Here is a 13,698-nt window from a genome sequence, read left to right on the forward strand (position 1 = left end):
GTAACATTTGATTAATAAACTGTTAACAACTTGATTTGATGATTGTCTTAAAAACCTGACCTGAATAAGAGAAACGGATATCATTTTCAGATTAATCTATGCAAAATTGTCCTAAATGAGTTGAGAAAACATAGACAACTTACAATTTATTTTTTTTTGTAACCCGGTGTTATCTATTAGAGTTGTTATTTCTGAAACCAGGAGGATTTTATCAAAGGCCGTTAGGATCAAACATGTTGGCAAAGCATTGCATTGTATTTCCCTATATCAGATGTAAATAATAGTAATAATTTATTATTGAGAACCAGCGAATGGCATATTTTAACAGGTTATGACATTAAAGATTTGTTTCAGTGATTTTCAGCACTGGTGCAATTTGTGTTTGACTCACCATTGAGCATGAAAGATGCCAAAGAAAGTAGTCCCTCTCCAGTCTTGCCCCGGCAGCGTGAAGACAGCCCGGAGGTTGTTGAAGGAGACATGACGCTCGGGGAGGGAGCAGTCCAGACGGGCCTTTTGGAAGGTGGTCCATTTTTTCTGCAGCGTCCGGCTACCACCAAGATCACCCTGAAGAAGAGACATGCCAGGTCATTTACAGTTACAAAAGAGCCCTTCCAAATTTGAGGTTTTATGTACCTTTGGGCTCAGAGGCAGGTTATACCCCGGACTGGTCACCAGCCAATCTTAGAGCACAAATAGACAAACAACCATTCACTCACTCAACTCACATTCACACCGAGGGAAAATCGTAAACCCCAAAAATATTTTTGAGTGTCTACGGGACTTGAGTGTGGCACAGGCTGCTTAGGAGTCATATCAGCTGCTTTGATCAGCAGCTAAAGATGCTATTGTGACATTTCATTAGCAAACAAAACAATTGTCTTTATTTTGATATAACACCTTTAGAAAAGCCATTGTGCCAAATAATGTCATTCTCAATGTCCTCAGTGATTGTGTGTGCTCAAGGAAGACATACAGTAGATGTTAATGGTAATGGTCATATTATAGCCGTTAGAATGAGACATAGCACATTGGTGCAAAACCAGTAGTGCCAGGATGCAATGAATTATTCATTGCTCCAGCATTCATCATGTGTGGGGCATCTGTTTATAATTTCGTTCAAAGAGGTTTATTGTTCTTCACAGAGCAGACATTAAAAGGCATATACAGTGTGGTTAATTACATACATCTTCAACCTGTTAACACTTAGGGACCTATTTTCGTGAACAGCATAAATCCTGCGCTGCAGGTGGCGCAAGTGTGCGCTAGAGGCGGGTTAGAGTGGTGTTCGTAATTTCATAGACAAGCTGCAGCTGGTGGATCTGAAGGTGGGCGGACTGTGCTACTGTGGGTGTGTGTTTACAACCGACTTCATTCGCCTGTCACGATAACAATTTTTCCAAGACAATACATTTTCCCCAAAACTATCACAATAAACGATAACAGTTGTGTTTTAATGCATCTGAAATAATAATAATAAGAATATTATTATTTAGTATATTTTATTTTTTGCTTTTAAAGCAATTTCCTTTTTCGTTTCTCTATTACTCTTTACTCTGTGATATGGATCCTTCTGGATCTGAAATAAAGAATAAAGGGCGGCAAGACGAGAATGGTTTACCTGGAGCCTTGTATTCCGATTATAACCGGTTCAGAAGCCCAAACCGAATGAATATACTCCATATAAACACAGCAATCGGAATAAACGGGCTGAATCCAAATGCAATTTCATTTAATTTCACAGGGGTGGAATATTCCTTTTGCCAAACCGATCAAAAGTAAATGTTTGCCATGTATAATGCCATTCAGAATAGTCGGCTCTGTCTGCGCATGCTTCGTCTCAACGTAAATCCACAGCGACCTCATCGTTTCCACACGGCATAAATATGGCGGTTCCTGACAGAGCTTGTATGCGTTGGAGATCTTGTACTTGACGACAGGAAGTCCTCGATTTACGAACGAGTTCCGTTCCTACGCTGGCGACTTAACACAAATTTCCACTTAAGTTGGATTTCACCGTTAAAGTCGAAATTTACGGCGAAATACTTCTGTTACAGGTATTGTCCCACGTGATTGTGAAAGCAAGCTCAGTGTGTGTGGGCGTGTGTGTCGATGGGTGAGTGAGACGGGACTGCGCAGGCGTCGTCCGGCGGGACTGTGAAGGAGGAAGGAGTGCGCGCCGGTGCGAGTGTGTACAGTAGCAAGTGTAGTGACGGCGACCGGGGAAGAGTAGCGATTAGAGGAGGACCCGTTAACGTTGAATGTGCAGAGGAGCTAAGAAAGCAGCAAATCGGTGCTTCGTGCCTTTATTGTTGCCGCCACCCAGCTCAGCTGTACAACGAGAGAAGGCAGTTAAGCTCGAGGAGGACAACCTCGGCACTGGAGAATGCGTCTCCTGACCACGGTCAGGTGACCGTAGCAGGAAAGGTTAACACTTTGTATAAAGCAACTAAAATACATTGAAATAAAAAAATAAGATGCTGTACTTACCATTACTGCAGAGTGTGAAAAAAAGAGGGCGAAAAAGGCAAAGACACTCCCGGCGCACAAACACAGACGAGCACAAAGCACTAGCTAAGCAGAAACACTATGGTGCTGGGGACAAAATGGCGGACGAAGCACGGGCGTCGTAAAGTCGAAACGTCTTGAGGACTTCCTGTACTTATAAATTGCTTTAATCAACCATTCTTTAAAATAAACGTTTAAAAACAATCCAAACAACTGTGCTGAATAGACAACAGGCCTCCATCTTGATAAATGATGTGACGCCCACATCGACGTGCGCATGTCTCACGGCTGTTCCGATTAAATGTAGTGCACATCATGGACACGCCCGATCAGAATAGATTGCCATCACATGTAAACAGTTGACCAGAGATCTTCAATCGGAATGACAAAAAGCTCTCCATGAGACCCATTACACCCCATTACACACTCCATTACAACACTCCATTACACCCAACTACTGTGTGGTTGGCCCACTGAAGACGAGCCCTTCACCTGTCAATCAAATACACATTGATGTTCGTTGTAGTCAACTACTGGTTGAATAATGTGTGCCGCTGAGGTTATGATTTATAAAAAGTTATCTTTTTCATGTTTGTGTGATTTGAGGAGTAACACACAACAACTCGGAGAGGCACTGATGTTTTAAACGACTTCGCTTAGGTGGAGCGAGTTGTTTAGCTTCTTAACTCGCTAGCTTGTTAACTCGCAGGCTAGCTAGTTAATTTTCCCTTAAGTGTCTCTGCTGTTTGAATCTATGGGCTGCACATGGAGCAAGGCTGTGGAGTACCTAACTTGCAGCAACATTTCGACATGGTTTCAGCAGGTAAGACCAACTTTCTGCCACCAAATTGTATCTCCAAGGACATCTCCAAGGACACACCCTGGAACGTCTAGCTTGGCGCTGACCGGGCTGCCAAATTGGCAAACACGCGCAGCAAACCTCAAGCTTGCATGAAAATGCAATGTGTGTATACAGTGTATTATATTACAACCCCATTCCAATGAAGTTGGGATGTTGTGTTAAACATAAATAAAAACAGAATACAATGATTTGCAAATCATGTTCGATCTATATTTAATTTAATACACCACAGATAAGATATTTAATGTTCAAACTGATAAACTTGATTGTTTTTAGCAAATAATCATTAACTTAGAATTTTATGGCTGCAACACGTTCCAAACAAGCTGGGACAGGTGGCAAAAAAGACTGAGAAAGTTGAGGAATGCTCATCAAACACCTGTTTGGAACATCCTACAGGTGAACAGGCTAATTGGGAACAGGTGGGTGCCATGATTGGGTATAAAAGGAGCTTCCCTGAATTGCTCAGTCATTCCCAAGCAAAGATGAGGCGAGGTTCACCTCTTTGTGAACAAGTGCGTGAGAAAATAGTTAGTTTAAGGACAATGCTCCTCAACGTACAATTGCAAGGAATTTAGGGATTTCATCATGTACGGTCCATAATATCATCAAAAGGTTAAGAGAATCTGGAGAAATCACTGCATGTGACAGACTGTTGAACAGCTGAAGCTGTACATCAAGCGAGAATGGGAAATAATTCCATCTACAAAGCTTCAACAATTAGTGTACTCAGTTCCCAAATGCTTATTGAATGTTGATAAAAGAAAAGGTGATGTAACACAGTGGTAAACATGACCATGTCCCAGCTTTTTTGGAACGTGTTGCAGCCATAAAATTCTAAGTTAATGATTATTTGCTCAAAACAATAAAGTTTATCACTTTTAACATTAAATATCTTGTCTTTGTAGTGTCCATCCATCCATCCATTTTCTGTGCCGCTTCTCCTCACTAAGGTCACGGGCGTGCTGGAGCCTATCCCAGCTATCATCGGGCAGGAGGCGGGGTACACCCTGCACTGGTTGCCAGGCAATCGCAGGGCACATACAAACAAACAACCATTCGTACTCACAGTCACACCTACGGGCAATTTAGAGTCTCCAATTAATGCATGTTTTTGGGATGTGGGAGGAAACCGGAGTGCCCGGAGAAAACCCACGCAGGCACGGGGAGAACATGCAAACTCCACACAGGCGGGCCCGGGGATTGAACCCTGGTCCTCAGAACTGTGAGGCTGACGCTCTAACCAGTTGGCCACCGTGTATTCAATTAAATATAGGTTGAACATGATTTGCAAATCATTGTATTCTGTTTTTATTTATGTTTAACACAACGTCCCAACTTCATTGGAATTGGGGTTGTATATAATAACTATGATATAAGGATTTCAATAAAGGCAGCTGTCAGATAATGACATCCCACATGCTTTGTTGCATGTAAAAAACAGGATGCCTTTTATGTAATTATTTTACTGATTTTAATGAAAACGTACGGATAACATACTTGTCATTGTTGCGATATTGTCAGTTAGATTTTCTTTTTCCGTTTTACAGCTGTAATCGGAAACTTCTAGGAATACCCTCTTTCTTGCCACCGCCGCCAAGCAGGAAAGCTGTAAAAACGTAGTCGGTTGTCCACCCCCCCCCTTTGCGATCATGTGATGAGGTGCTGCTCCATGTAACACAGCAACGTCTCACCATACTTCAATCCGAATGACAAAATGTGAAGTTAACAATGAGGCAACACCACGACCGAGCACGTCTTAAATTGTAAACAAGAGCCCCGTAGTGCCGGAAATGGCGATGCAATGCGGCATGGCGACGTTTCCAAGCCCTTATTTATCGAGGAGAAAGCTGGCAACTTCACCGTCCCTTTTCAATTCTTTTTCTCTCCTTCTTCCACTTGGGGAAAGCTAGCCTGTTGTTTATCCTCTTTTGAACGCTCTGCTGCTTAAATTGCCTTTTTCGCTTTCTCGTCGATGGTGTAACTGTTTCCCTCCATTGCATATCCATGATCCTGCATTATGCTGCTGCAGTAGTACAGATTTGCCGGGGTATGGTAATAAGATGATCTTCTCCTTTGGCGTCTCAATCTGCGCTGAATCGCAAGGAACAGCATATTATTCGGTGTATGACGCTGCTTTGTTCCATACGGCACTGTAGTTTCAAGATGCCAGACTATCATGGCGCTACCCTACTGGATCACCACTCATGTATAAATAAATCTAAAATTCTTTGCTAACGAGAATGTATCAGATTATTAGCAGAGGTCATAATACACCAATGATAACACATATATAAACAAAGACATCAATTTTGGCCAGTAAACAATTGAAAATGTTACACAGTGTCCCTTTAAAAAAAAAATGCAATTAAATGCTACCCAACAGCTTCACTCCAAAATAGTTTGGTTTGGTGAAATCCTATTGCTCATGCAGTGCCATTATTTTATGTATGTGTTTTTTATGCATGTTTAATGTATAAAGATTACACATTTATAGGGCTTTCATATGCATTAATTTAATGGTTCTTATTATAGTTTGCACATGTAGAAAATGAAGTTAAAATAATTCATATATCTTGATAAGATTTGAATTTTAAAGTGCAACACTGTATTTGTTCCCCTTCTGGAAGCCGTCACCTTATTGTGGTGGAGGGGTTTGTGTGTCCCAATGATCCAAGGAGCTAAGTTGTCTGGGGCTTCACACCCATGGTAGGGTCACCCATGGCAAACAGGTCCTAGTTGAGGGACCAGACAAAGCACGGCTAAACGACCCCTATGATGAAAACTATTAATGGATTTAGGTTTCCCTTGCCCAGATCCGGGTCACCGGGGCCCCCCTCTGGAGCCAGACCTGGAGGTGGGGCTCGAAGGCGAGCGCCTAGTGGCCGGGCCTGCAAGTTCAAGTATCTTGGGGTCTTGTCTTGGGGTTCACAAGTGAGGGAAGAATGGAACGGGAGATCGACAGGTGTTTGGTGCATAGGCACAAACAACAGTCAGGACCCGTACCCCACCCGAAGGTGGAGGGAGGCTACCCTCTCGTCCACCGGGGTGAACCCCAACGTACAGGCGCCGAGCCGGGGGGCAATAAGTATACCCACACCTGCTCGGCGCCTCTCACCGTGGGCAACTCCAGAGTGGAAGAGAGTCCAACCCCTCTCGAGAGGACTGGTACCAGAGCCCAAGCTGTGTGTGGAGGAGAGTCCGAGTATATCTAGTCGGAACTTCTCGACCTCACACACCAACTCGGCTCCTTCCCTGCCAGAGAGGTGACATTCCACGTCCCTAGAGCCAGCTTCTGTAGCCGGGGATCGGATCGCCAAGGTCCCCGCCTTCGGCCACCGCCCAGTTCACACTGCCCCCGCCCCCGACCCATATGGCCCCTCCCACAGGTGGTGAGCCCATGGGAAGGGGGACCCACGTTACCCTTTCGGCTGTGCCCGGCCCGGCCACCAGGCGCTCGCCTTCGAGCCCCACCACTAGGCCTGGCTCCGGTGGGGGGCCCCGGTGACCCGCGTCTGGGCAAGGGAAAACGAAGTCCATTGTTTGTCGTCATCATTAGGGTCTTTGAGCCGTGCTTTGTCTAGTCCCTCACCGAGGACCTGTTTGTCATGGGTGACCCTGCCAGGGGCATAAAGCCCCAGACAACTTAGCTCCTAGGATCACTGGGACACACAAATCCCTCCACCACGACAAGGTGACGGCTCAAGGAGGGGTGAAGCAAATTTCAAATCTAAAAAAAAAATTATAATAAATAAATCTGAGATTGTTCTTAATGTTTTGTAAAAGGGTAGTTAATTAAATATAACAATTTTCCTACTGTACGTGTGTATTGCTTTGTATTAAAAGAGGGAAAAACACCAATTTATCATCGTTTATTTAAATTATGCTATGATTTTACTGGTCTGGTCCACCTGACATCAAATTAGGCTCTATGTGGCCCTTAAACTCTCATGAGTTTTATAACCCAAATGACAAAATGTGAGATTTGGCTTCATCTTTTCTGTGGTGTAAGGAATACCTTGCAGACACGAGCCACTCTCGCCACATTGAGCTCAGTGTCACAGTCCAGCTCCAACGCTCGCTCACTAAAGAAGAAGTAGATTTTGTCGTCGTCTCCCTCCTTACTGTTGCTGCTTTCTCGAACCAAAGCTGAGCCCACAAAGTCTGGTTCTGCACACACACAAACAGCATTAATAGATAGATTGTTATGTATACTGTCCTATTGCTTCTGTTTGCATAGCTATGCATTGAGTCTCATGTCTTTTGCAGATTCACTTTTCATGCAATTCTCTTCATGTTGTGAATGATCTTGACATTATATTGCATACCATTCATAACATGACTACAATCCTGATTCCATTATTTTTAACACATTCTGTATACCTCTACAGTAGTCCGTTAAGCCACAACGTGACACTAAAATCACTATGATGAAACCCTAGCTAATGTAATACATTTAGATTAGTTTCTGGCCTCATCTGTATGGCCCCTCACTCACCATTTCTTTTTACCTGTCCCTCTATTGGTGCTTAGCCAACCGTAATGTCTTCCCTTTCCTCATCAATTCCAATTGCTGTGAACTCATCATCTTTTCCCTTCATTTTTTTCTTTCCTCATTTCTTTACTTCAAAAGATAACAATACATACTGGCGGCCAAGTGCTATGCTTTATTTCCTGAACCTTTTTTTTTAAATTAAAATCTGTTGAAATAAACTGGGGCCATTGTCGATGTAATTTATTTTTCATGATTAACTAATTATGTGTCAGCGCTGACTTACGCTTGTACTGCTGAAAAAAATATATTTGAGAAATTCAGAGGTATGGTGTTGTCTTTATTTATTTGTTTGTTCATGTACCTTTCCTATGGATGATATTTTAGTCAAAGTGTTTTAAAATTGCTGCACTAACGAGGACTAGTGCTTATGCATCTAGTCTAGTGATAACTGAACTAGGGACTTTAGAACTACATTATTTATGGAAGTTTAACTACCGTATTTTCACAACCATAAGGCGCACTTAAAAGTCTTACATTTTCTCCATAATGGACTGGGCGCCTTATAATGCGGCGCACCTTATCTGTGCACCGAGTTCCAAAATCTGTAAATGTTGTTGTGTGACTTTAATGAGCACTCTGCTTGACTGACTGGGAGCCGACATGCTGCTTATATAGAGGAAGGCGGACGTGACTGAGAACAGCATGCGGACGTTAAAGGAGGATGGGTGCGTGTGACAGAGGACACTAAAGGCACGTCCCCAGTAGGTATATAGTTCCGTGATGTGCATGGTTTTGGCTAAAGACCCCCGAAAATGGCAACTATGAAGAGACACGCTTGCGAAGCACAGTTTAAACTGCAAGCTATTAGTTATGCGGAGGAACATGGGAATCGAGCAGCCGCGAGAGAATTCAAGATCAACGAATCCATGGTTCGCAAGTGGAGGAAGCAGGAAAACAAGCTTCGCCAAGTCAAGAAGACGAAGCTGAGTTTCCGCGGAAACAAGGCGAGGTGCCCAAAGTTGGAAGACCAACTTGAGCAATGGATTAATGAGCAAAGAACAGCCGGGAGAAGCGTCTCTACAGTCACCATTCGACTGAGTGCAATAACTCGGAGCTTGATGAAGGAACTTCAACCGCTGCACATCGGTGTAAACAGGGTGTTCAAAGTGAAGTTGCGAGCAGCGTGGGAACCATGGATGACAGATGGCAAACACAGCTTTACTAAGACTAGGAGGCAGCGCGGGGCGAGTTACGGCACAATTTGTGAGTGGATTGTGGATGCTTGAGCTAACGTGTCTGCTTGCACTGTTATTCGAGCTTTCGTAAAAGCCGGCATCATTTCTGAGGAGCCGCACGGCAATGAGACTGACGAGAGGGAACCTGGCGTGTTTGATTGAGAACTTCTCCAGCTGTTCATTTTGGATACAGAAGATGAGTACTTTGATGGATTTGTGGATGAGGATTGATCAAAAAAATAACGTAAGTACATTGTTAAATACTTCAATAAAGTAAAACCGAACTCAGTTTTGCTCCCGCTGCCTTTTTAAAAACATTGTTTTAGCATGCATACATGCTACCGTATATTTTAAGCTAGCGTATGTTTTACCATGCCTGCGCCCAATAATACGGTGCGCTTCATGTATGTGTTAAATACAGAAATGAGAATGCGCCTTTTAATACGGTGCACCTGATGGTCGTGAAAATACGGTATTTTATCTGAATGAGCGCTGAAACCTTTTATGAAACTGCAAAAATAGAGTATCCATTTCCATCTATTTTCAACACCGCTTATCCTGGTTAGGGTCGCGGGACGCCTATCCCAGCTGACTTTGGGCAAAAGGGGGACTACACCCTGAACTGGTCGCCAGTCTGTCGCAGGGCACATATAGACACAGACAACCATTCGCACTCACATTCATACCCTCACTGAGTGGGAACTGAACCCACGCCGCCCGCACCAAAGTCAGGCGAGTGTACCATTACACCTTCAGTGACTAAAAAAATAGAGTAAGTTTCGAGTAATAAGTGTGACTACAACTTCATGAATACACGAATAAACACATGAATCAACTTCTTATACTGCAACAAAAGGTTTGACTGACTGCAATTACTCATGCTCTAAAATGGAAAATTACTTTTACATTACCTATTTTTACGGCTCCATTCTATTAAGGTACAGATCTCAATGCTGGTAAATGTGATGCTTTTATCCAGAAATATTTAACACTGACATTAATTTCCTCTGTCATTATCTGCACTACCACTTTGCAAGTCAATTCTCATTGTATTTTATTAGTACAGTACAGGTATTTCTAATGTTTTTCTCCGAACATACTTACCATTGAGCCAGGCAGGCAAGTATTCACTCTTCATACTATAGTGCTGTTGGCCCAAGTTCCTTTGTATGACTGGCTCAGTTCCCAAGAAGTTGTTGAGCGTGGCGGAGTACAGCTCCTTGTCTGCACCAATAAAAAATCCTTGGTTTAAATCAAACTCAAGCTAAAACAACGAAGGTCAACAGTTCATGGGGGGAACACAAATGAAGAATGGGTGTCTGTAGGTCCAGTTAAATCATGCACACTGAATTGAATGCAGAATGCAAAGTTACATTCGACTCCTAGACCCTCCGTGCAACTGCATGACAACAAAACAAAATGGAAAGCCTCCAGGAGTACTTTGTAGCGATTTTATGTACGTTTTATGCCTCTGTTCGTGCTGTAAATCATTTGTTCCTCAATTCAAAATGCAGCTGTGATGGAACACCGCACACATGCACGCACACCTAAAAACACACACACGCGTACACACGCACACACACACACAGACTCACCTACTATGAGGCCAGTGTGGCCCTTTGCGGGGTCATATGGACATTTGCCCTTCCCATCTTCCAGGACAACAGTGCTGAGACTGAAATAATCTGCATTCTGCAAATACAAAAACACCCAGTTATAAGCATAGGTGGTTCATTGTCAGACATGCAAACACCAAAGGCATGAAAAAGGAGACCAAAAAAAACATTGAAGGGGGGGTTTGGGGGGATGCCCCGGACCCCGAAGAGAATTTTTTTCATTTGACCATTAATTAAGCAATCTGGAAGACTCTGAATAGTACAATAAGGCAACATTAAAAAAATTCTTCAGGCAGAAAAACATTTATTTACACCGCTGAAGTACATGTTGATGTACAAATTTAAGATTAACATTAAATTTGCCTCATTTCTTTGCTTTTTTGTTTTGGCCTCCAACACCTGGACCTGATGCCTGTTTCAAGCTGTGCTATATGAATGGCATCCTCCTCTTTAAGCACTCTCATTCTGGAAAAGAATTGAGTAAAATTATTGTCTGTTTCACTCATTTTTCACTATTACCAACTTCAACGGCTAATCCCAAATGCATCCTCCAGGAAAATATTAAATATAATATTTTTCTGTTTTTATTGGCCATTTCTGAATTTGAAGTTACTTCATTCTGTGTTGTGACATAATCCCTAACATCGCTCTGTCGCTTAATAGATTTAACATTAACATTGGTAAACTAATTAGATAATTGTAGGCGCGTTTCCTAATTAATGCAAGATGTACTAAGCGCATCAACTCTTGTCGCCGATGTTAGGTGTGCTTCGCGGTTATGCTGAGACCACAACCTGGGCCACGACCCGCAGCACCTCAACGCGAAAATACAAAAGACCAGTGCAACAAATACGACACTGGCTGACCTGATGAGCAAAAATTTTTGCTTGAACGTAAGAGTAGAAATAGAGGATGTCCGCTCCAGAGGTGGGTAGAGTAGCCAAATATTGTACTCAAGTAACAGTACTGTTACTTGACAATAATGTGACTCAAGTAAAAGTAAAAAGTAGTCCTCCAAAAAATTATTTAAGTGTAAAAAGTACACAGTGAAATAATTACTCAAGTACTGAGTAAATAGTGAGTAACTTCAGATTTTTGTAACCACAGAATGAACATCAATAAAAAAAATGTTTTTTTTAAATTACAAAATAAAAGGTGAATGTGCAAATTCTAATGTTGCTGTGTGCGCGTGTATGTGTGTAGGCAATTTACTGCACGGTGTTTTCTCAAGTTATAAGTTGGCTGAAATATCCACGTTTGGGCAGACAGTGCCAGTAAAATACTACAATACATGAAAGCTGTTGTTTTTGTTCGTCTCAACGAAAACGAGTCACGCGCTGTTGCCTTCATAGTGACGATGACCTTCCCAACATAGCCACCACTTGGGCACGAAGATCACAGACTCTGGCTTATTTAGTGTTAATACCTACGCCCGGGAACCCCAATAGAATATGTGTGAGGTTATGTGACTTTCTTGTGTCGTTTGATTGGTGAACTAGACTTAAACGTCACTAGCACTAAAATGGGATTAGCGCAAACACCGCCCAATGCGGAAGTCAGTCTCACGCACAATGCAGTTTGTAAATAAGCAATAATTGATAAATAAAAGTAGCGAGCGACAGTTACATTATTGTAATGGAGTAAAAGTACTGTTACTTCTTAACAGCAGAAGCGGCGGAAGTTTTTTTCTGGTCTTGTCACCTCCTGTGATTTATCCAAAGCGCAGTTCACGAGCGCATAGGCGGAACCTCAGGCCAATGCAATCCCATATTAGTCCACCTCGGAGTAACATTCACAATTACATGTGTGTGTGGATGTGTAGAATGGATCTAGCTACCACCGTTCAAGGAGGACGAAACAGCCTATGACGTCGGCGAAGGCGACCCCCACCAGGAAAAACTCATCGGATCTATACGATTCACGTAAATAGCCTATTTTGAGTTCAAAATGGTGAATTTCACCGAAATGTGACTGATTTGCATGTATGCATTGTTTTTTTTATGACAATCTAAGTGACACAATCCCATATGGACACGTACAGAAACATACATTCAGCTTGCCCAGCGTGAAGATACTTTGAATTCATCTACACAGTGGCATTGTCCAATCAAAAGTTTAAAGTTCTGTCTGACAAGGTTTTCTATTTCGGGAGATGTCTGTATCACTTTCTTACCACATAGGTGCATTTGGGTTGAAAGGCGTAGGTGCCACACGTGTAGAGGTGTGTATGGTTATAGCTCTGCAGGAAGCGGATGTAGTTGAAGCACTCGGTCTGAGAGACAAAGGAGGAATTGTTAGAACTGATTTGCCCTAGGCCATCTCACACTGCCTTCCCGGCAAAGTGGACATCAGATGCATAACGGTACAACAGCATTTTTTTGAGAGGTGCATCAAAATGTTTGGGGGTTACCTTATTTAGCAAAATAAGAAGGACCTAATAAGAAACACCTTTCAGTAGGATGCAGTGTACTACAGCACTGCAAACTACTTACAAAATACTAACAGATAATACTTTCCTCACAATATCAATCAAATCAGAGCATTATTATCTTTGTAAAGGCAGGGAAAGGGATAAAAAGGCCGGGAATACTATAAATAAATAAACAAATAAGAAACAAATATGTGAACTGCGGAAATCTGCTGGGTTTTATGATGCAATGCTTTCTGTGCAGTGGTGAACAAAAATGCAACAGATGCTTAAATGTGTTTGTGGAAGTGTAAACATCATAAACGCAGTTAAGTTGTTATCTTAAGGAACTGGTGCATTCTCATGATTTTGTATTTCTTTTTACAACTTCTGCAATCAGTGAGGATAATCAGACTGAAATATGTCTGGCAGATGAAGGACAACATACAGTATAAGCAACTTATGGTCATTCCAGTATAGGTTATATACTTTTACTCATCATTCTGCAGATGTGATAATCACAGATGCACACGAAAACAGGTGGAATTTGGAGTGTTATTTTTGTTGCTGTTAGT

The 13,698-nt window shown here is 42.4% G+C and overlaps 1 protein-coding gene across 3 annotated transcripts in view; it reads right to left on the minus strand.

The window, feature by feature from the left end:
* sema4c (sema domain, immunoglobulin domain (Ig), transmembrane domain (TM) and short cytoplasmic domain, (semaphorin) 4C) overlaps positions 1 to 13,698 on the minus strand; it is a 108,912-nt gene that overhangs the window by 11,263 nt on the left and 83,951 nt on the right. For all 3 annotated transcript variants that reach the window (XM_061672963.1, XM_061672965.1, XM_061672964.1), the window contains 5 exons: positions 12,890 to 12,988; positions 10,696 to 10,792; positions 10,205 to 10,324; positions 7,389 to 7,540; positions 392 to 567 (listed from right to left, as the gene is read on the minus strand). In XM_061672963.1, the coding sequence (XP_061528947.1) occupies positions 392 to 567; positions 7,389 to 7,540; positions 10,205 to 10,324; positions 10,696 to 10,792; positions 12,890 to 12,988 (644 nt within the window). The remainder of the gene's footprint in view (positions 1 to 391; positions 568 to 7,388; positions 7,541 to 10,204; positions 10,325 to 10,695; positions 10,793 to 12,889; positions 12,989 to 13,698) is intronic.

This window comes from Phycodurus eques, chromosome 3 (assembly GCF_024500275.1).
Source record: "Phycodurus eques isolate BA_2022a chromosome 3, UOR_Pequ_1.1, whole genome shotgun sequence".
In the NCBI taxonomy this organism is placed as follows: Eukaryota; Metazoa; Chordata; class Actinopteri; order Syngnathiformes; family Syngnathidae; genus Phycodurus; species Phycodurus eques.